Source organism: Uranotaenia lowii, chromosome 2 (genome assembly GCF_029784155.1).
Source record: "Uranotaenia lowii strain MFRU-FL chromosome 2, ASM2978415v1, whole genome shotgun sequence".
Taxonomy (NCBI): domain Eukaryota; kingdom Metazoa; phylum Arthropoda; class Insecta; order Diptera; family Culicidae; genus Uranotaenia; species Uranotaenia lowii.
Window position 1 is genome coordinate 335,714,905 of NC_073692.1, and position 25,318 is coordinate 335,740,222.

General features: G+C 35.3%; 1 protein-coding gene across 1 annotated transcript in view; it reads left to right on the forward strand.

The window, feature by feature from the left end:
- LOC129744120 (muscarinic acetylcholine receptor DM1) overlaps nt 1-24,760 on the forward strand; it is a 303,267-nt gene extending 278,507 nt beyond the window's left edge. The window contains exons 3-5 of the mRNA XM_055736516.1: nt 9,426-9,603; nt 9,828-9,970; nt 23,896-24,760. Of these exons, the coding sequence (XP_055592491.1) occupies nt 9,426-9,603; nt 9,828-9,970; nt 23,896-24,700 (1,126 nt within the window). The 3' untranslated portion in view covers nt 24,701-24,760. The remainder of the gene's footprint in view (nt 1-9,425; nt 9,604-9,827; nt 9,971-23,895) is intronic.
- Nucleotides 24,761-25,318: the final 558 nt, after the last annotated feature.

Sequence of the window (25,318 nt, forward strand, 5' to 3'; positions counted from 1 at the left end):
GCAGCCTTGTAAGTTTACTCTTTAAACAACATTTCAACCATTTGATAATTCAATCTTATTCTTTTTCAGTCAAAGTTTGAGAGAATATCCGGCTTCTGAAAAACTGGACGAGTTCCACTAAGTCTCGAAAGGAAAATCAAGACGGCGGGCTAAATACGACAATCATCGGTATTTTACATCATGCCATGAATCGTAATCGAATCTAAAACACCTAATCTGTTTTAATTTGTGTTCAACAGTTACCACCTACACACTATTAATTTTTTGGTGTAAATTTATGTCAAATTGGATGCACAAAATAGAAGCATCACTTTTGACATAAAATTACAGTAGGGAAAGACAGAAACGCTTAAAGACATAAATTCTAAGACATAAATTGAATGGCAACTTGACATAAAATTAAATCATCGATGGTGTAAATTTATATCAAATTGGACGCACAAAAGTGAAGCATCTCTTTTAACATAAATTTAAATCGTTGCAGACATAACATTGCTTTGTTTATAATTTGAGTAACGTAAGCTTTCGGAGGCATCCATTTTTAGAGAAATAATTTCTCATGAACAAAAAAAATGGTAAATTCTCGCAGTATGCATAAAAACTGTTTAATAAACGTTATTTTAGTTTCAACCTATTAGAGTGATGAAAAGTTTAAGTGCTATTTTAAGGTATTTGAAACTAAAATAACGTGAAGTGACAAGTATTTTTACACACCGTGAAATTTTACGAGAATTAATGTGTATGAAATTTTTTGATATAAATGTTGTGCCTTCGGAAGCTTATGTTACTAAAATTTGAAACAAAGCAATGTAATGTCTGCACGAGCTTATAGAAAAGTTATATATGAAGAAATGTAAATGAATGAAGGGCGATATCACTTTGTTGCAATGTATTTAAATATTCCTAATATCAATAGTTTGGAATTGTCATCTTTGATGGAGCAATACATAGACGGTGTTTCCATTTTAGGTTAATTTTATTACAATATTCAAATCATATTTTTTTGTTTATGTTTTTATTTTCAATATTTCGTGAATTTTCACAGCGCCGTGTGTGTGTGTGTGTGTGTGTGTGTGTGTGTGTGTGTGTGTGTGTGTGTGTGTGTGTGTGTGTGTGTGTGTGTGTGTGTGTGTGTGTGTGTGTGTGTGTGTGTGTGTGTGTGTGTGTGTGTGTGTGTGTGTGTGTGTGTGTGTGTGTGTGTGTGTGTGTGTGTGTGTGTGTGTGTGTGTGTGTGTGTGTGTGTGTGTGTGTGTGTGTGTGAAACTGTTAATTCTATCATTAAACGTCTGACTTATTGAAAGAAACTACTCGCAAACGCCTGACTTCATACTTTCCCTTTATGGTACGGACGAGATATATTCCTTATTTTCAACTTATGATGTTTTACGCTCAAGTATATACAACATCTGTCATTTGGCTGAAAAACTCACTTTTTTGCCTCATTCAGACATACATGTATCTCATCAGAAAATATTGTATTGCATCACGACATAATCACTTAAAATGTTTTATTGGAACAAGCCAACAAGCCAAAAATCGGATCAACGAAGATGTTTCATGCTTAACTTTAAATTCATTGCCTACCAGACAAAATTCCTAACGGGCCGTAATTATATCAATTAGTTTATATCGGGAGTTTACGCAAAACTAATAATACTAAATCTTTATCGCAAACTCCTAATTCTTATAAACAACGATATTTCATTCAATTATACTTGGATAATACGAGATTAATCTTAACAAATATTGTTTTTGAACAAACCACATTTAAACGAGTTCTACTTACCGACAGCATATTTGTTAGTCAACTAATAGTTGTTTCCTTAGCAGAGAAATCCAAACAAAAAAAAATTAATTTCATCCCGTGGTTTATCCAAATGCAAAAAGGATTTGTTGATTTCTCAATGTTCACTAAGTTCGGTGTTATGAAATGCATACTGGTGCGCAATAAGGATCCGGGCTGTCAGTCATTTTCCCCTTTGTCCATCCTAAAAATCTGAATTGAAGATACAGGTAGTACTTTCATACAAATCCTAAAATAAATAACAAAAGTGAGTTAACTTTAAAGTCAATAAAGTGAAATTATACATACCTCGAAAGTCGTTTTTGAGAATTGTTGGTTGGTGGTAAGTTGGTTGACAGGAATCATGCCGGCAGAATCTGATTCAACATTCCAATGAGGTGGTTCTGAATTCTGGATTCTGAAATAAACGAAATTGATAAGCTTACGATCTTTTAGTTCAGGGACAGAATCAGAATTAAGATTTTTACTCTTATTTTATGATTTGAAGAAGTCTGCCGATAAATTGCCGATTTGAAATATCAATTGCTATGGTAAATTGTCCGGATTTTAGCTTAACTAGCAGAAGAACAAAAGGTGGAAGGTGGTTTGCTTACATATGATTTAATACTTACGTTTGAAAGTTTTCCACGCCGAACTAATTCGTTCTCGATCAATAGTTCTGGTTTGTTTCTACCTAGTTGATTTCTAATTAGATAATCAGCGGCCCTAAACACACAGCACTAACTTCAGCTATAGAAGTGTAGACCGTCAGGGCCATCTTTTCGGACGTTGATTCGCGGGATCTGCTTTTGACACTCGAACTTGGCGCCGGAAAGGATCGATCAACACCAAAAACCGCGAAACTCTAACCGGATTTACATGTAGGAGCGGCACAAAACAAATCCGAAAGAGCAATCAAAACAAAACACGCGTGCTTCTGACGTTTCACTTTTCGATGTCCTGGGATGCCAGATGCACTTAAATATTCTTATTTGCAAGGGAACTGACTATTGATACAATTTATCACAATAAAATTTAAAATCTATTCAAGCTGTTAACATCTCTCCCAACAATCACGAACTTTTCTTAGTAACAAAAATAATCTTCATAATTTTAAGTTTTGATACTCAATTTTACATCACATCAGATCTAAAATTAGGTCATTTACAATTTAGGTCGAATAAAATTAGGTGTTTAAGCGTTTCTGGCTCGTGTAATATTCAAAATTTTTTGGTGTGTAACCCCCCCCCCCCCCCTCTTTCGCGGATTTTTTATCGGTTCATTGTGGACTTCTGGTGATAAGCCATGCCGTACAAGATGATTTTTTTTTGTTCTGATGTCCAGGCTGTTGACATAATTCCATTAAAAATTTCCTCAGGCCAAGGTAATTGTGAAAAGATAGTTTTTTTGCGTTTTAACTAAATCAATTACGTTTCTAGGTCCCACCGTATTCAACACAAAGGATTACAGTCAAATCATAGGACCTGACGTCGAGTTTCCTTTGGCGGGACTACTTTAGAAGCAACCTAGAGTTGGTTCGCGGTTTTCAACCCAAGCGGCAGTCATCTGCACTGTCGGTAGGGCTGTGTTCATGAATTTAAAAACTGTCGGGGTGATTTTTTGGATGAGGCGCTAGAATTGGATAATATTTCGTGGGAGGTAATTTCGTGGTGTTTATATCACATTTGAGTTGTGTAAAAAAGTGAATATTTAGATTTTTTTTTCCCAGAACTGGTGCAAGATTCTTCGGCGAGAAATGTACCAACTGTCAGCAATCTAAATATCTGGCGCATAATTAGAACAAAAAAGATTTTAATCTTAACAAAACGTGAGATTATGAATATATGACTGAACTTTTAACTAGTCGATTGATTGTATTTTTTTCACTTTCAGATATTTTGATGGCTATCAAAAACACCTGAAACATGCTTTTCTGGAGATGGGCCCTGAAGTGGAACCGACAAGGTAGAACTGACGGTTAAAATGAACAAGCATAGGAAAAAAGTGCGACAATCTGTAGGGACGCCGATGGGCCGTTTGAGGTTCGAAAAATTGAATGAACGTAAAGGTTTTTCTTAACCAAGAAGATCTCACTCCTGTTAAAGAAAAGAACGCTTCTGGGTTGATTGAATATTGACAGAGGCAGCCTAAATGTATGCAATTTATGACAAGAATTTTGATTGAATAAAAAATATATGACAGTTTAAAATTATAATGAATTCAATTTTAAGACTATTCGAAATAAACCCTAAAAAAATACAGGACATAATTTTTTACAGTACTGTAATTTCAAACCAACCTGTAAAACATAAATCGCTAGAAAATCAAGGTCGTGTAATTTTTTTTCCGACCTGTAAAATTACGGTAAATGTCCTGCTCCTTTTTGTTACAGGATATTTGCTGTAATTTTACAGAAAATAATTTTCGATTGCTTTGATTTAGTAGAATTATTCACATATTAGAATGTACGATGCAATTTTATATCATCAATGATCTAAATGTATGTCATAAATGACGCTACGCTTTTGTGCGTCCTGCTTGACGTAAATTTACATCATTGATGATGTAATATTATGTCAAATGTGCTATTCAATTATAGCCGGAAATTTTATGTCATCAAGCGTTTCTGTATTTTCGCGTGTAATTTTATGTCAAAAGTGATGCTTCTTTTTTGTGCATCCTTTTTGACATAAATTTACACCAAAAAATTAATAGTGTGTAGATGTTTGTTCATAAAGTATTCAAACTAAATAAGCTCAAAATATAGATAACTAAATTTTCAAGAAAGTCGGGAGACAATTATTCAAGAATAAAACCCTACAAATGCTCACAACTTCAGATAATCCTGCTCAATGTCATGTAAAAGATTGATTTTTTAATGTATATAAACCGGTTTGAACATTTATACATTCTACAATCAATAACAAAGCTCGTAGAATACTTTTTCTGGTCGGTGAGAAGTTTTATTAGATTTTTCAAATGAAATAATAATCACTCTGTTCGTGACATTCCAACTATTTTCTCTCAATTTGTATCACTTTGATGTGTTCCACAAAATTGTAGCCAGGGAAATTTCCTATTAAATCATTTTATTGACATATGATGTTGGATTTACACTAAAGGGAAGACGAGCGTTTTCACAGCGATTAGTATGATTTTGTCTTTGAAAAAAAAACCATTAAAAAGGTTAAAAAATCTTAAAAAAAATAAAATGTTCTAGACCCCCCGGTGGATTATTTCAAATTTGGGCTCAAATAAAAGGGGAAAGTACCAGCTTTCGAAAGGTGCAAAAATAAGCGATGCTAATTTTTGAAAAATAAAGTTTTGTTCCAGAGACACCGTGGAACTATTTTTGGGTTATTGGTGCTATTAACATTGAATTGTTTTGAAAATTTCCACATAGGAGTTTTGAGTGACGTACAATCGTTTGCAGATCGATGAATTTGGGTTCAGAGGTCAGGAGTCATCCATATCGACTGTTTAATGTTTTTGCGATATTATCGATATTAAACATCGGATTATGATGAAAAATAGCATAAGAGTGTTTTCAGGGTCCAGAAATAAATTCCAGGTTTCTAATTTAGGATCAGGCGTCATCCAAAGGGGTCGTCCATATCAATCTTTTAATTTTTTTTTTGCGATATTGACGTTATTGGATAAAGATGAAAAATTTCACATACGACATTGACATTGACGGTCATAAAAAAAAAGTTAAACGACTGGAGAAAATGTTATTCAGTTTTGCAATGATAGTCGCTCAGGAAAATGTCATCGAATTATTCATCTCCATAACATTTTTGACTTGTGATGACTACCGAATGCTCGGTAGTTGTGCCGTTATCTGTTTTTTTCGGGTCTTCCTATCCTATTTAGGGTGTTGCCTAGAAAGGCTGCATTATTAGCCAGATTGCCCGATTTTTCTGGGTTTGCCCGGATATTCAACAGAAAATTCGGGTAAAGTCCGGTCTCGCCCGGCTCCTCCTATTTCATTGAAATATGCCTGGATTCATCCACCTTATTTGCTATATTGATAAAAAAAAAACAAATTTTGTTGTATTTTTTAATGTATGCCTTGTCTCTGGATCGAATTTTTTTGAACAAGTTTTATATAAAAAAAAAACATAAAAAGTTTCATAGAAGCCAAAAATACGATTTGAAATCTGCTGATAAATTTTGATGAAAAAAAAAATTGTACCGTCAACTGGGGCATCATGCAAAATGGCTTTTAAAAACTGAATGTTCACAGATAATCATACCGCTTGAACATCAAAAGTTTTAAGTTTAATGGGAGATAAAATCAACGTAGTTGGAATAATTATTGGTTTCACCAGATATTTTTAAATTTTCGAAAACATGCGAATTTAATCATACTAAGAAAAAGGGATTAGTTGCAGATAACTTTGTTTTGAAGAAAAATCAAAATAAAACGTTTGTCAGTTCATAGTTTTTTATATATTTGTGCTGTCATAAGACATAAAACATGTGCTAACTTACTACCTGAAATCATAAAATTTTATGTTTGGATGGAAGAAATTTTGAAATTAACAAACAAGAGCTGCAAAACAATCATATTCCAGCATATGAAAGTGAGATTTTAAATCTTTGATTTGTATTTAAGCCCAGACTGGTAACTGAATTATAAAAATAATAATTCGAAAATTTGGAAATTTTCCAAAAAAAGATTTTTACACCCAGTGTTGGTAGAGGATAATAAAAGCAATATAAAGTTTTAAGGTGACAACTATCTTTAAAACAATCCGTAATACTCGGTAAAGTTGTGAAAAACATTTGTACATCTATTGCTCGACTATAAATTATCTCACGATGTGAGTAATTATCGCATTTCGATATGTTGTTGAAAATATCGAAAATATTGTAGTTAGAATGACACATATTGAAATATTTTTATTATAGCAGTCATATACCTAAATATGAAAAAAAAAAACCTTCAAATAGCATTACCGAATTTTAAGCTTCAATCATATGATCTCATTACTTCATTGATAAAACTGTTAAAAATGACTACAGCTAAGCAAGCAAATCATTTCAAAGTCTAAGAGTTATAAAACTATCATCAAACTTTGATGAAAATGTACATTGTTTCGTGACCAAAATTTCACTGTACCTTCACTACTCCAAAGGTAATTGGTACAAGTTCATCGCTGTATCGTCAATTTCAAATGTGACATATCTTTGCAGACATTCTTGAAAATTCTTTAATTTTGTCTTAAAATCACCTACCAATATCAGTTAATTTATTTAATACCATAAAATAAAGTAATATTAATGAAAAGCAATATTGATTGCAATTTATTAACTAGAATAACAAAAAAAAACAATCCTCGAATCTTTATCAGCACCGAAAAAAATAAACAGAAACACAGAAAAATCGCTAAGGAGGAATGTGCCCATTTGAGACGTGACTGAACCCAAAAACATTTGGCAAAAAGCAAGACAACGTCGTTGTCGTCGATTTGAGCATCAACAATCACTGATAAGTGGAGTGCGTTAAAGGGACATTATTTATCCTTTTCCCCCAGTTGGGTTCCTGGCTCAAGTTGAAGTTGAAAGATGTATGATAAAGTCCTCATCTGCAGTGGAGGAGCTACGAGGATACTTAAGTCGATGGAAAATGAATTGAGTGAAGTTGTGTATTTTTTTTTTTGTACGATTTGCCTCACAATTTAATAGATTTTATTAGAATGAGGAAATTTATACTGGTAAAAAATCGAAGTTGCATCACATTATGTTATTGAAAACTAGACACTGAAAAAAATGTCACTACAACTACATAAATTATAAAAAACGTTTATCTGAATTATAAATTTATAAAAAGAACTTATATATTTCAGCAGCAATTTACATTGCTTCAAAACAACAAATTTTCATCCGAGATCGTTAAGTAGTTAACCACCCGTATCATCCGCCCACTATACTGAGTTAGGGATATAGCTGAAACAGGATTTTCTTCCCAATTCGCTTCATATCCGCATAGATTCGAATCTTGAAGTAGGTCCCGAGGAATAGAATCATTACTCATCCCAACGTGGTCGTCGTTGTTCTTTAAGGGTTGTTCCAGGGTGGTGGGCGCAAAACAGACTCCTCCATAACCTAGCTATAGCAACCGTCAGCAGCAGCAGCAAGTAAACTCCCCCACAAACACAAATATACGCATACCCTGCATCATCGAAATAGATGTTTTCGAGTGGATTTAATCAGAACACAAACAAATAATTTCCAGTTGAGATAGTGGAGTGACTAATTTTACGAATGAGTGCAAATTATTGGTAACAGGTTTCATTTATTTTTTACATTTTTCAGTAAAAAGCTCAAAATCTTCTCTATTTATTGTTGACAGGTTTTAAATCGGCTCCTTCTCTGAGAATTTCTACAACCAATCTATGAAAAATATTCTTTCACAAGACTGTAGAGATTTTCAGTCGCCGGCTGTTGGAACAATTCCTCCAGCGTAGCAAGATGGTGGTGCCATATCCGGGTGCCAGAATGCTAGAAGAACAGTCCAAGTTTTTGGCTTGGATTCAAGAGCTTCAACGAACACGCAGCTTCATTAACTTTTCATGTTTTGACTCATCAGGAGTGGACTGTTGGCAGTGGGGGCACGAAAAGGGATCAATTTTAGAGATGATTTTTTCTTTCGTTCTGTCTTCCTCCCTTGGAAACAGAGCGAGTAGTTTGACGAAGGCAACATATTTTCAGGAACACGGGCACGCATTTTTAAGCATATGTTTGTTTTTTAGAAGCGATTGCGTTGAATTTGGAGCCAGTTTTTCTCCTCACAAATTTTCACCATCTTTGTGTTAGATAAAGAGCAACATATATTTATTTTTTTTGTTTAAAGTATGGTTTATAGTTGGTTTTAATTAAATCAAAACCACTTTCTTAAAACAAAAATATGCTTCGGAGGGTAAGCAAAAGTTTATGAAAAAACAAAACCTCAAATTCTCTCAATATCAAAAAACGTGTGACGCTCTTTAACTCAAGTTAGTCGCTCAGTTTAGCCACACGTTGCAAATCTTGGAGATCTTCCTATTTGTTTGCTCGCTCCGAGAATTTCTTGGGCCCGGCAAATATAACAACCAAAATCAGCGTGGCGACAAACGTGTGAATTGATTGTCAGGCCCCTACAATGATATAGAATGCGTGTGGAAAAAAAACCTAGATCTGAGAGATGCGCTCTTAACACGTTCGTCGCCACGCTCATTTTGGTAGTTTTGCTAGCCGGGCCCAAAGAAATTTTCAGAGAGAGAAAGCAAAGAGGGAGAACTCCCATATTTGAAACGTGTGGCGAAGCTGAGCGGTAAACTCAAGTAAGAGAGCGTCACCTGCTTTTTGATGTGACGGGGCCCCCAGGAAGTACACCCGTCTGCCGAATATGGGTGACGTGGCGACGAACGTGTTAAATTTAAGCTTTTTCCTCAGATTTGAGCTTTTTCTCAGATTTGAGACCGTCGGTACAGTACACTTTTCAGCGCATATTCAGTCAGATATATGTTAAATAGGCATTGGATTTTCCAACCTCTTTTTAATTGCTTAAAATCTGAATTATTTGAGTACATCATACTGAATAAAATCTGATTAAAAAAATTTATAGACATTCATTTTTCCTCTTTTCCTTTTTCAGTGATGAAAACACGGCCGTCAATCACTCGGGAGCAATAGCGCAGCTGGCCAACGCGGAACCGGACGGATGGCGGAGGCCTCGGAGCGAATCCTCGGCAGATGCCGAAAGTGTTTACATGACAAATGCAGTGATGAGTGACTCGGGCTATGGCCACGGGATGCTCTCGAGGCGATCTAGTGTAAGTACTCTGATACCTTTAGGACCTTATCATTTTACCTTCGAACCCCAGAGTGGGGTTGGTCATTATCTACGTAGACACATCTTCCTTTCCCAAATTCTAAACATTCCTTGACAATCTTTGATGATTCATCTTCATCCTTCAATCCATCACAATCCCCTTCCCCAGTAGTCTACGTAGATAATGGCCGACCCCGCTGATGGGCTTTGGCGTTAACTTTTCAGCTTCCGACCACCAATGGACCACCCGGACAGAAATCGACCACCTTCTTCGGCGGCATCAAGGAGTGGTGCATCGCGTGGTGGCACTCGGGCCGGGAAGATTCCGACGAGTACGGGTACGACGCCGAGGAGCCTTCGGATCTAGGGTATGCAACACCAGTATCCATAGAAACTCCCTTACCAAGCTCAGTTACCAGGTAGACTACCGGTTCCGGAATCTCGAGAGAGATTAAAAATCCGGAACCCCATCTTGCTTCTTTGTCTTACTATAATAGCTGTTTTTTCACTTATTGATGTTTATTTAATAATTTGATTTGTTTTTGAATCAGTGCTGCCAAGTGAAAATCGGATTGAGATAAACAATTAAATTTAGTCGAATCTGTTTCTATTTGCTTCTTAATTTATTTTTCGATTTTTCACAATTTACAATTTGCTTTTATTTTCACTCTAACCCATCTCTAAACTCAAGCCCATCTCAACGAGATATTATTCTGTTAATTATGGACGATAAGGGCATAACGAGCACCCGGGGCGAAGTTTTTTTTTTAGGTTTATTTATGACACTTTACCACCTTGTGGCATTCGTGTCTAGTGAGTTAAGTTTTTACAAAAATTTGTAGACATTACACTTTTTTAAAAATTATGAGTGATTTTTCTTTTGTTTCTTCATTTTTTAAGATTTCAAAAACAGTTCCCACGATATTGAATTCCTTACGAGTCGGTCCAGTCGGTCAAAATGTGTTGCACAGTGGTTTGTACGCCGCAGAACTGGCATATCGGTGAGGAGCTTCTGTCGAACAAGTGTGCATGGGTCAGTCTTGTATGACCTATGCGTAATCTTGTTAAAACACGCTGGTCTGATGAGCATTTCCGGTCTTTAGGTTTTATGGGCATATATTTGTGTTGCCTAAGGAATGACTGATTTGAATGCCATTTGTGTTCCCATGTGCTCCAAATGCTGGTTTTTACGTTCCGAATAGCATCTTGAGCTGGTATTCTACGATCGGCTGACGGTGGGGTGCTATTACGTGCGATGTTAGCACATTTATCGGCTTCTTCATTGCCAGGTATTCCAGCATGCCCTGGTACCCAAGTGAATATAAGATTACGCTCGCGTGCATGGTTTTCTAAGCTTTGGATCCATGGATGTCGGGACGCTCCTTTATAGAGTGCGTCCAAGCAGCTTGCTGAGTCAGTAAGGATGATTGAGGATTCATTTATGTCCGATTCTTGAGCAGCAACGTTTAGCGCATACGCCTCTGCTGAAAAAATACTGCAATCACTTGGCAAATTGCGACTGATTTTCCTGGGTGGTAGATAAACTCCAGCCCCAGTGTTGTTGTTATCTTTAGAACCGTCGGTGTATATGTGTTTAAATGTGGAATATTTACTAGCTATGAACTCGTTGAACTTCGGGAGTACAATTCTTTGGCTACTCCCAGCTTTAATGCTTCTTTTTAATGTGATATCAATTTTCGGAAGGTCATGATTCCACGAACGATCAGTAAGCCTTGAAAGTGGGTAGACGCTGGCACGGTATAAGTATATAAGGTAGGCTACTAACTCGAGTAAACAACTCGTTTGAATGCAAACTAGTGACGTCATTACTATCTACCTATAGCGTGCCAGGCAAAAAGTTTGCGCGCGTAGGATAATGCTGCATACACCGAGGATCACTAGATGGATAGTAATGACGACATTATCGGGAAGATATCACCTTATTATATTGTACACCGTGGACGCTGGGTACTGGCGTGTTGGCGGTTGATTGAAAGACGTTTTTCGATCGATCAGCTGTCAACGCACTTTGATCAATGTTTTTTTCCACCAGTCGAATGCCTAATTGCGCTAGTCGTTGCACAAGCAATAGTCGAAATGGTAGACAACCTGACTCAGCTAAAAGAGATTCAACTGGGCTTGAACGAAAAGCTCCAGATGATTGTCTGACTACTTCGTTGTATGTAGGTGTTAGCATCTCGTCCATCAAATCAATGTTGCAGCTGGTCAGGCCTACACCATAAAGTAACTTGGAACCCGGGGCGAAGTGATTATTCTTCTTTTGTAAGGAAGTATGTATTTATTACAGAAATATGAAAAAAAAACCAACTTGATTCTCGAGTATCGAACAAATTATAACTATCAAGCACCGGAAAATAAGCTCTAGGTACCGATAAATCATCTTAAAAAAAAAATGAATACATTTCTACATGATGTAGGGAAGATAAGGGCATAACGAGCACCCGGGGCATTTTAAGCACTCCTCTTTTCCACGAAAGTACGGAATTTCTTAAATAAATTTTCATGGCGAACAGTTTTGTAGTTCTTCTAATATTAAATTTTCAGCAAAAAATAAATCTTAGAGCTTTTTTCTATGGTTAAATTAGTGTCCTTCTTAAGATGGTCATTATGCCCTTATCTCCCCGATACATTGTTCCTCAAGTTCAAAATTCATTGAAGTTTTCATTTTTTACTTTAATCAATATTAAAATCCGTTTTCGCTTTAATTTGTTGACTCGGGGCAAACAGAGCACCATAGATCAGGGCATGATGAGCATTTTCTACCGTAAAATCTAGTAGGAAACTTAACTTGACGAAGTCAACTCAATTGTAGAGCTATAGCTTGACAGATAACATCCGATGAGTTGGCCGGAGAGGTAGCTCAGAGTACACGAGTTCGATTCCTGGTCGAGACTATTTTTTTCATTTACCATTCATGATTGATAATTTTGATTGTGGATTATGGGGCTAGTTGCATCATCCGCAAAAAAAAACCATAAAGATAATGTATGATTGTGTGTTACTTGTTTGTTTTCTACATACAATATTTTGTTGTTGCTTGTTTGATGGATAATGCGACTAGCCGTATAATGTAACAGTCAAAAAAAAAATCAATCATGAATAGTAAATCCGCCTCCACCAGGAATCGAGCCCGAGTCCTTTGAGGTTACTTCTCCGACACCTTTTCACTAGGCCAACTAGTCAGATGAAATCTATAAGCTGTAGCTCTATAATCTGGTTGACTTCAGCGAGTTTAATTCACTGCTAGATTCTACGGCAGAAAATGCTCATCGTGCCTTTATCAACGGTGTTTATACTGCCCCGGGGGGTTCTCATTATGTCCCTATAGTGACAACCCAAGCAACCAAAAGTCCCATATCTACTTAAACGCATGCCTCCTAAGTTCGAATTTAGCTGAACAAAGGTTTAAAGGGAATTGGTACCGAATTTTCTCGAATGCGAGCATGAAAGTTACAAAATGTTCCTCAAATAGCTTTGTGTTACACGTCAATCGCATCCATTCAGTAGAAAACATACAAATTGGGTCTCAAATAGCTTTCTATGGACTTGAAGTTCCAAAAAGTTCTTCAAATAGCCTTTCTTTCAGTGATTGAATTTTGCTGAGCATGAATTGATCAACCATCTCTCGCTCAACGCTTTACTCGGAAGCAAAGGTTGCTTTGAGGCATCGAAAACGACAAAACCGATGATGCATACGCTCTCACATGGCCCGCCTTCAAGAAGCAATATACATTCGAGGCAGCGAATACAAAAAACCAAACGAATGTCTCTCACTCATCTCCTGTTACATTCTTGACGGAACCGAATTCAAAAGGCAGAGCAAACCCGAGTCTCCTCGTTTGTGCCTGGATCGAATACCCGAGGTTTTTCTGCTATTGCTATTATTGCACAGCAACCGCACGCAGGCAGCTAGTTTTTTCGTTTCTTTTCCCACCCTCTCCTTGCTCCATACGTTGCGGGCCTATGCAATGCAATAAGTTCGGTTGTTGTCGTTGTTGCCTCAACCTTTGCGGCGAGGTTGAAGATGTTCTCCTCAACGCAGCTATCGGTTTGAGTCCATCAAATTCAATAATGTAAATGAGTATGTGTGCCTCGTCTATTTCATGCACCATGTAGCGACCGAACGTTGAGAGAGTTCGTTCTGAGCAGCGAACGGATAGTGTCTCTCGGAGCAGATCCTCCTCATGGGGGGAGGTTTGAATGAATGTAGGTATATGTATCGTCTCCTGTATTACTATACGAGGACTCAAAGTGTGTATTTTGAATGCCTCTGATGAGAAAATGGTTGAGGATTTCAATCACTGCTTTCTTTAGACATGTCCGCCATTTAATGAATATGAAATGTGAACGAACATCACAAAAGGGCATATAATCAATAAATCATTTTTTGTGGCTTAGATATTGTTGAAATGTTCAATATTTCAATATAAATTTCTACTCAAAACAACTTAAAGCTAACCCGCAAAGGTTTATTTTTGAAAATAGTAAATTTTTTCACTTTAAAAATTCCGTCCAACTATATTTACTTACCACGAATTTATCACACATTGAAAGTCAGATGAAGCAATTCATGAATTAAATATCTAGATAAACTCAAGCCACTGGCTGCCCTTGCAAATATTCTAGGAAAGCTTATCACCACTTCAAATTTAAGTAGCCTGTAAGGCAACACCTAGGCGTGGCCTCGTGGTAGCGTGTTTGGCTATCATCTCTCGAAGGGTCACGGTTCAAATCTGGCATCACGACTATTTTTTCATAAGGTTGCTCGATTGATTGAGTGTGTAGATGTGGGGTGCGTTCCGGCATGTATCGAACAAAGTTAAAAACAAAGCAATTAAGTCAGATGAGTTGAGGTGATAGAAGAAATAATGATGAATGGCGAGAAACCGGCAACACTACATGGGCTGGTGGTGACCGAAGTTTTGTTTTTATTTTTGCTGATTAAACGATTACTTGTGAGGTGAACAGAAGGCCGTTCAAATCTGTAATGGAACTTCAAAGTTTCAATAAGAACTTAAATTTTGGGCTAAAGCATTGATTATGCTGATAAGGCTTTTTAACGAGACTTTTGGTTGCTAGCCAGTTTTCAGCTTTCGACAAAAAAAAAATGAAATTTTAAACGTTTTTATCTTCTTTCAAAATTCTAGCCAGATACTGAATAGAATCCTTTAGTTTTATAACACAAAATAGTGATGTAACTCACATAAAATAACTGTTTCTATGGTTTAATAAGCGTCCTCCTTAAGGTAGCCATAATGCCCTTATCGCTCCTAAATATAACTTTCATATTAATATCCCGTAGGGTGATTTGCCAATCATTGCACAGCTAAGCACTTGATTTTGGTGTTTATGCTGTATTTTAGTGATTTTAACCAAATTCACTCGATTTTTTTTGTCGATGCACTCATACAGGATTGGTCAACAAGACCCAAAAGTTCAAGTGTTTGAAAAAAGTGACATAAAAATTTAAAAAATCATTCAAAACAGCTTGTCTGTGCCCAATAGTTGCACAGGCAAATTTTGTGTCGTGCATAATGTTGTCCGATTTTTTCCAATGGTTGCACATTTTAAAAATAAGTCACCATGAGGTCGAATAGGCTGATATTTGTTACGGAAGCTTATTATGAGGTCTTCTAGTTCAAATGCAATCTAATTTTTTGACGGCCCCTTATGAGGGGGAGGGGGAGTGGGGGTCTTCCATATAAACTGTCCAATGCACTTTCCAATTCCAATTCGGCCTCAAAAAACACAAAGCCGCCGGTTTGAGTGTCTGGAATAGCATTTATCACACGTGAAGTTTTCTCAAAAACTCAAATCCACCTCTTTATTCACCCGAAGCATTTGAGTGGAGTGTTATTTAACCTAATTTGCCCAGTGTTGAGCCTTTTTCTTTATATGTCCTACCAACATGAATCTTTATGTCTTCAAAAAACTGAAAGGTATTTAATGCTTGATTTTTAAATGGATATTAACAGGTGAAAAAATTAGAGAACGTGATCTGTTTTGCCCTGTTTTACCCCTATGAAGAAGATCCGATGTTACAAAACAAATGTTTTAGGACTCACTTGAAAGTCGATCGATTTTTAAAATAATGAATCTCAATTTAAAACTTGAAAATGGACGCAATCACGCCCAAAGTTTCAGATCGTTTGACTGATTTATGCTCATGCTATACAATTTTGTATAAGAATTTTTTTTTTTCGAAAAGTTAATTGATTTAAATATTATCTTTTTCATATAAGTGGGTTTATTTGTAATTAATGTAACCTCTATAGCATTTCATCAATCTTCAGGAAACTATCACATCACATAGAAATGCTTTCCGAGAGTTTTCCGGCTGAAAAACTGTTTTGGATCAAATTAAGTTTCACAAAGCTATGACTGTTTAGTTTTCTGGATGATAAGGGCCTCGACGGCAGATTCGAATTCCTGAGAAAATTGCACGATGGATAAGTAATATTTCGGGTGTTCCAACCTTCGACTTCTAGTTTCTGAGATTAAGGGTCGTAGTTTTCCTTCTGTACAATATTCTGACAATATTAATAACAATATCAAAGGGATCGCTGTTGACATGGAATAAAATTCTTTTAGATTTGTCATCACGAAATTAGAGAATTAGATTTTTTCAGAACAGCTTTTAGATTCTTTGCATAAAATGTTGAGTAAATGGTCGGGATAAAGGATTTCAGAATAAATCTAATAAAAAAGTAGTCTCTCAAAGCCAATGCAGTTGAGTTGACTTTGACATTTTTCAGACAATGCAAATTTCCCGTCTTTCATCTAAGAATTAATATTAATTATAAAAATAAAAGTGAATAAAAAAATTAAATTTTGAAACTATAAGTTTTTCAACGAGTTTAATAACTTCAAAACTTCATTTTCAAGATTTGACGGTAAAAAAAAATAAACTTATTGATATATAAAGTTTCATTGAATTATTGAATTAATTATTGAAATCAACATTGAGTGCAAAAAATGTGAAAATTCTGAGTGTAAAATAATTAATTAAAGCACAGCATTTACTAAAATTACTAGTTAAACGTAAATATCCACTTATTTAGAAAAAAAAACATGTCATATCAATAGACAATTCGAGTTGTTTTAGTTGCATGTAGTCAATGAACGTGTTCAATGTTGTATGACAATTTGTATGCAAGAAGAACTTTTCGCATATACAAGAAATTCAAATAAGTAAGAAATGAATTTGTTTTAAATTATTGATTTTGCCCATTCCTATGAATAATTGTTTGCCAGCATGAGAAGAAGAAAAGTATTTCATGAAAAAAGTTATAACAATTTAGAAATAAAAAATCGTAATCCATTGAAAAGTATAGTACAATTGCAGGTTTTGCTTTCTGAAGCTTTCAATAATTTCATGATATGTTTTTGCGAAAGTTTTGTATCATCACACTTATTGACTATGCAAAGCAGTATAATACGATTCTTATTTTCATCTGGTTAACCAGCTTTCAAATTAGCTGTCAATACACTTAAATTTAAAAATATTTACCTTTTTTGAATTTTTTGTATGACAACGACTCTCATTTCTGAAGTACAAGTTAGGTTTAGTTTTTATTCACATGCAATGTATTGCAAGAACCAAAAAATATTTTAAAAATACAAAATTATGTTTTTGAACTTTCAGTACATCTCTGATGGTTTTTGAATGAAAATTTGGATTTTTCCGTACAAGCCTCCATACTTATTCAAAACAAGTTATAATTCAGGACTTAATCAATCGCTTGCAAATTTTTTTTATTGCTATTTTTAGCTGTAAAAACAACCAAAAAAAGTTATTGGAGGTATACGAATTTAGAAATTTGAAATTTCCAAACAAATTTTGCAGCGGAATTATTATTTTATTTTATTTACATAGCAGCGGAATTATATACAACAATGGGGCAGGAGGAGATTGAGCGGACCAATTGTTGCACGATCCAAAATATTTTCTGGTTAAGTATGGATCATAATTTTTTTTCAAAATCATGGTGCTAAAATTGTCCAACAAACGTTTCGTATAGAAAACTGATACGAAAAATGTTTTGTTCTGACGTAAAACCTTATTTGCCGTAGAAGGAATGTTAAGGTTTTTGTTAACAATTGGCACAAAAATCGCGCGAAAAAAACAAGAAAAATTAAAACTGTCGTAAGATGCACACTTACCAGCAGAAAATATCGCAAAAGCCTCATTTCATCAGAAAACAATCCGAATTTCATGATTCAGTATTATTTTTGAGGAAAAGTTGAAAAACAGCTAAAATATTAGCAATTTAGGTCATGCTGTGCAACAATGGGTTAGGGGACAACGATTGGCAAATCACCCTATTTATCGTTTCGAAAAAAATGTTTACAATGGTTGTATACAAATTATTTTATTCATACCTCATATTTCCTGCTTCAAAAGCTTTTAATGAAATTTTGTAGCTCTCTCACCAATGCATCTGGCATGGCTCTGCTCCTGATCAGAAGAGCAAATCGAAATTGCTACTTAAGTCTATCTCAGCGTCTAATTTAGTTAAAGTTTTTTTATGAACACTGTTTTTGAACGTGTTTTCGAAAACAAAACTTAATCTTATTTGAAAACAAAACCAACTTGGTGATAGCTTCATATTAAAATTTCTTAATTAATGGGATAAACATATCAATTGTTGGGTGTAGAGGCATGGTTTCATTCATAAATTTATAGCTTTAGTATTTTGTTAACCTTCCTTAGGGTCTATATGACCCGAACTGTACTTTCTCAGAGCAGAAACAGTTAGAGCTACATAGATACATGATTTTTTTTTAACTTTCCATAAAATAAAGAGCTCTACAATGTCTCTTTTTTTTAATTTTTGAATAGAGTTACCAAAGCCACCCAGTAAAATCAGACAATTGGACAATTAGACAAAAATTAGAAAATTAGATGGTTCAGGTCATAAAGGGTGTTCCAAAAACACCCTTGAAGCAAGAAAGTTTTTAAAAAAAGAGTATTTTGCACCCAAGATAACTCATTTCGTTAAAGTTGCATTGAAAAATTCCTGATCGATATGAATTCAGATAGATTGAGAGCTCATATTAAAATAGTAAAATGCTTGGTTTTACAGACCACAGCACGAATGATGATTCAACACTGTTTGTGATCAAACCTAGAATTAAATACTATTCGACATCCCAAAAAAGAAAAGTAACATCAGACATCAGATACGCAAACAAAAACTTTACTTAAATTAAGAATAGTAAACTTGTAAAATATTTTCAATAATTAATAAATAATTTTCAATTCAACAACCCTAGTGAAGAAACAGCATAACAGTGAGTTACCGAATGAATTGTTTTGGCACGGTAACTCTCCAACCAGCTGAAGAAAGCAACAAAAAACACAACATAAGTCAGTTGAAATAAAATCTCGAAGTGGCAACATCAGCTCCGTGCTCGTTGATTGTTTGTTTTGTCGGTCGAGTTAGTAGAAGTAATAAAGTGGTGTTTTATTTGTAAATCGGTCGTCTATTAGTGTTTCCAAAGCACATCCGAAACCCGGAACGGCGTGAACCGTGCGGAATTATTCTGTGTGTTGAATGTGGACTTAATTGGTGCAACGAAATCGGACCTCCCGACCTAGCAGCAGCGAAACAGCAGCGAACAAAACGACCCACCAGCGGTGGATTAATTAACGCTCTTTGGTGCTACTTTCCCGTCCCGTTGGCAGAGCAACGGAAAGTAAAACCTCCGATCAATTGAACCCGGTAAGCTACCCCCTGAATCCTCAACAAACACATTAGGAAATTTATCAAATATATTGCACATTAGACAAATTTTCTTTAGGGTTGTATGCCTCCATCAATGGGTTTTTTGAAAAATGATTGAAGTAGGGATTTCATATAGAGTTTAAGCTATCAAATGGCACAATTTTCTCCATTTTGAAAAAAAAAATGGCATATTAGACCGTATTTATTTAAAAGTTATTTGAAAAGTTGATAAAAAAATTCAATGATTTTATAGCTATATTTTTTAACGGGAATCAAAAAAAAAATTTCGTTCTGTTCAATAACATTGAATTCCAACCCATAGTGATGAATTATAAATGAAGAGACTGATAATGTATTAAAACATAGAATGTCAACGTATTGAGGACCAATTCTGAGGTATATCGACTTTTACTTTAAGCTTTTGGTTACCCTGAGCTCCACTACTCTGAAATGTTAAATTTTATTTTCAAATACCTAATACTAATAATAATCAAATACGACACTTCAATTCACTCAAGAATTTGAAATCAGCGAATTTCCGAAATCCCTCGTTGTACGTTTTTCGTTATTCTTAATATGGTAGATATCACAAAAAATTATCAGACCATTTTTATAAATGTAAGCTAATTATTCAGTTATAAAATAAAAGTTTTCAAGAAGGAAACTAATGATTTATTATTTTTTCTTATATTTTTAACATTTTTACTTTTAAGGAATCTTTCAATCAGCCAAAGCTTTGCTGACATAGTGGAATTTCATAATTTTGACTGGGATGGTCACACACACTAAAAAAATAGCATTATTTTTTTCTTCATAAATAGATAGTGAACATTTAGACAATTCCAAAATGGTATAATTTATTCAAAACGGTTCAGTAGTTTTAAAGATACAGCTGGAATTGGTATCCGGGGCTATATGACCCTAACCGGTTAATTTTCCTTTCTTTTAACCGTTAAGGAAGGTAAAATTCATTAATAAACATATGAGAAACTAGAAAGGCTACCTTTAACGGAGGTTGAGGTAGTTATTTATTTTCAACCTCGCATAAATAAGGATTAAATTTTGATTTTGAGTCTCTCAATAAAAAGAATCATTTATCAATAAAGTCTTATAAAGCCACATTTTTTCAAATACCGATTTTATCGGTGGAATTTTTACCATTTTCCATTTTTTTTTAAATAAATATATGGCATTGGAGGGTAGCCTTAGAGTAGTCTATTTAGAAAAATTTTGTACAGATTTTTAACTTGAATTTTAGATCAATTTCAGAAGGCGAGAGCTACAACATTTTACCTATTGAAAAGCCTCATATGACTAGGGCCACTCCAATGTACATAGTTCACGCACAATTTATCTTTTATTTTTACCATTTTGTCACCTTTAATTTGAATTGAAAAAAAAACATGTTAGCTCATTATTTGCGTGGCTTAACCCTCACCCGCTACTGAAATTTTTACCCGTTACAGTCTTTGGAGTGTTAATTTGACACTTCTGAATAAAACCAATGGATCTCTCTTGTTTCTCAACCAATTTTTACCAAATTTGTAGTTTTCTAAACCATGTAATGTAGCTCACTTTTTTATTCATCCTATTTGTGTAAAGTATTGCGGCGCTTATGTAATAACACAACTAGAATCGGTATGAGATTTCCTTTTTGATGAATATAATTTTTTTTGCGAGAATCTTGCGTGAATATACTCAAAATGCAGTTCAAAGTTAAATTTAAGTGCTAGAAAATCTAAGGAATTGCAAGTTGACAAAAAGTTCTTAAACCACCGATTTTTAATAAATTCACGGTTTTAAAAACCTCGTAATGTTACTCAAATATGTTTCTAAGACAACACTCATCTACAACACTTCAATTTTCCGTGTTTCAAAGTCTAAGAATGAAAATCCGTAATAAGGCTGGAACAAATATCAATTTTTTCTTTTGTCACCCCCCCCCCCCCCCTCGAAATTTCCAAAAACCCGAAGGGGGAAATAAATAAAGTTTAAAGTATTTAATGTAAATTTCGAAAAAAAAATTCAAGAATCCAAAAGATCACAAGAAGAAAAAATCAAATTTTGGAAGATGGAAGTTATTTCACCTTTTGTATTCTTGATTTTATTGAATTTTCCGATCAGAAATTATTTGTTTTTTAGGTTTTGTGCAATGATATTTTATGCAACTTGGTTGCATACAAGCTTTCGTGCAATTTATTCCAATTTATTTGTTTATCGCATTATTTTTTATGGTCCCCCCCTCGCGATGTTCCAACTCCGAGTGACAAAAGAAGGATTTGAAATTTGTTCCGGCCTAACATGCTTCGGAAAAATACTGTAGAACAGCTAAGGAATGCGACAAATCCCTTAGTGTCCAAGAAAGCTAAAGTTGACGTAGTTTGGTACATTTTCGCATATTTAGATTTTCAAAATACGAAATATAGAATTTTCGACGAATTTTCAAAGGTAGATTAAATAACGTCAGCTTTAGCTTTCTTGGACACTAAGTGATTTTTTCCGAAGCATGTTATAACGGATTTTTATTCTTAGACTTTGAAAAACGGAAAACCGAAGTATTAAAGATGAGAATTGTCTGAGAATCATTTTTGAGTTATATTACGAGGTTTTTAAAGCCATAAATTTTGTAAAGATCGATTGAGAAACAAGAGAAAAAAGCGGTTCTAGGCTAGGAGTGTCAAATTGACACTCGAGGTCTGATTATAGTAGGCTTGCCAGATACTTTCAGAAAGAAGCGTAAAATCTTTAAAATAGCTTAATTGAGTAGCCAAACTTATAAGTTGACCATTAGCCAAAGTTGTTCATAGAAAGTACACTAAGGTAAAAAACCTTTTAAACGCAAATTGATTTTACTCAGTTTTTCTTACATGACTTCAATTTACATGTTTTTTTTGCCATATGTACTGCTATTTTCCACGGTTTTTTGCGAATTAACATTTGAGAGATAATATTTCAAGTCGTACATGTAAACGGCGGATTTGATATCGTGAAAAAAAAACTTTGTGTAATTTAGCTTAGCTTAGCTTAGCTTGATTGGCTACTCACATCCACCTTAAATTGTCAAATCCAAAATGCTTTTCAACTATAAAAATATTTGAATGAAAAAAAAAAACAGTTTAATATTTTAAACTTTGTATTTTTAGTTGAGTTAAGTATTGCAAGGAATGCTTAGTGGGACAGTTCTAAAAACAATAAATTTTAGCATTTTAAACTCAACGTTCGCTGGTGTGGCTCTGTAGAACGAATTCCACATCGCCAATGGTTGCTACTCCGTGATTGACCGAGGCCATCAATTTTGCGCAAGGAGTGAAAAAAAAACTTTGTGTAATTTGTATAAAAATTAGTTCATTTAATAAAATGCATGTTTGTTAAATGAAAAATGCTTATTTTAAGAAAACTCAAGCAAAATTTAAGGTTTTATAACAGGCTACAAGACCAAGTTTAAATTTCATAAGTTCCTGAAGAGTCTTATAAATCAATCAGTGTTACTTGGAAAAGATTTATTTGAAAGATTTTCTGTTCATGTCAGAATTCAAATTGAGTCAAAAGTTATATTTTTTCAGTGTTAAATAGTCAGATAAATTTGTTATTTTTTCCCAAGAAAAATAGCGAGAAACTTTGAGGAAAAGGCGGAACAGAGGAGCATTCAACAAAACACCGGGACACGTCCCGCTTTTGCGGGACGGATAGCAACCCTAGATTATAGAGTTTTTTTCCCTGGACTTCTTCATAAAAAAGTAATGATGCAAAATTAAAGATTTCAATAATTCACTGAGGGTCCCAGAAGATTTTTTTTATTTGGTTGCACCGTAATAAAGTAATACTAATAAGACGCCAAACTTCCAATAGTGTCATATTGACACTCAAGAGCGGGATAGGGTTAAGTCATAGTTCACCTCGAAATCTCGACGGGATCCAAATGATAATCAATTCCCATTTCATGGTTTTTATTTGTTCCCCGTAGTGAAGCAAAAGGCAGTTTTGCTGTTGTTCGAATAAGCATCATCTTCAAATTATTCCTAATCTTCTGTGAGATGTGACCCAGTATAATAAATCAAAATATATTTAAATGAAATGAAAGCTTTAAAACAAGCCACGATATTCCTTTGATTTGCACATACCAACTATCATCCTTAGAAGCACTCAGCATCATAACTTTCTCATCTTACCATCCCCACAAACATTCTAACTTGCTCACATATCATAAAGTTGCACTGCTTTACGAAATGTTAACCTTATTGAAAGTTAGTATATAGAGAGCGTGAGAAAGAATGGAATTTTTGATAAGCAACAGGGACACGGTTAATTATACATTCAAGTCAAGATAAGAATTTTAGATGTAGCGGGTGTACTTATTTGTTGAAATATAGAAATAAACTTGACAGCACTGGTTTTAAAATCTTTATATTTTCTTTTATTTTCAGTTTCCACAACTTATGGTTTGTACTTTTTCACTGTATTTTGGTATTCTATGTCCTGCGTGTCATTCATTTATAGAAATTGAAGATGATCAACTAACGTTCTCATTCCACTAACAACTCTAGATGCACGTCGTTGAACGTCATCCGGGATCCATACGTGACCACTGGTCGGGGTAATGTGGTCAGCATGATACCGGATATATCACCGACCCCTATGCGGCCAACGTTGCCACCAATGTCCCATATGCAGGACATGCACGGACCAAGAGATTCACGCTCACTACCGAATAGTAATCGTCTGGGTTCACGATCCGTGAGCCAGGACTCTGTATATACGATTTTGATACGGCTGCCTCCGGAGGGTGGATCCGGGGAAGAAAGAGCTCCATCGATAAAGATGATCCAGGACGATGTGCCAATGTCGATGACGGTTCCTCCGAGAAGGCCTTTGCCGTCGAGGGATTCGGATTACATAATCCCAGTTGGACGGCGCCAATCGACAGCAACGGCCGACATCCGGCTTCCGTTGACCACCAAAATCATACCAAAACCTTTGTCCAAAGCACAACAAATCCACCAAGCCAACATGATCCAAACGGCCCGGCAGGTCAAGAAGAAGAAAAAGTCTCAGGAAAAGCGTCAGGAAACGAAAGCCGCCAAAACGCTGTCGGCCATTTTGCTGTCGTTCATCATCACGTGGACCCCGTACAACATCCTGGTGCTGCTGAAACCAGTGACGACCTGCAACGATTGCATACCGCAGGAGTTGTGGGATTTTTTCTACGCCCTGTGCTACATCAACTCCACCATCAATCCGGTCTGTTACGCCCTGTGCAATGCGTCCTTCCGGAGGACCTACGTGCGGATTCTGACCTGCAAGTGGCACACCCGCAATCGAGAAGCAATGACCCGGGGCGTTTACAACTAGTCCGTTTGGGGCTAAATCCCCATCGCGCGTTTGTTTTGAACTGAAAACACTAGAACTGATAGAGCAAGTACACAAATATGTTAGAGTTAAGATTTGCTGGTTTGAATCTTCAGGGCCGGTTTGTAGAAACAATCTTTCCAATGTTTTTTTTTTTTTTTTGAAAAATCAATGTTTTCAATCCTTTATTTAATCCAATCAGTATCTTTTTTGCCAATTTTCCAAAGCTTTTAATGTTGATAATCAGCAGGATTCAGATTAAAATCCGACGTTGAGTCATAAATTGATTTTTTTACGGTTTAAATTTTTCAAGCCCATCCAGACAGCGGGGAAACAACAATGAAAATGCTTGCAATTTTATCACACAGTTTCCTTTTTGCTGAACATATCAGCTGCTGTAAGCTACGGAAAACAAAAAACAAACTCGGAAGAATCCAATTCCAAGAATGACGGTCATTAATCTTAATTAACCACGCGAACAAATTGTGATGGTGAGGGACGATGGTGAAGAAAAACGGTCCCCGACATGCGCTAGGCTTTGCAGGACCTCCTGATGGTGTGTTCTGTCCACACAAAGTTGCGTCTACAGCATTGTAGAATTAAGGACAAAAAAAATCTTCA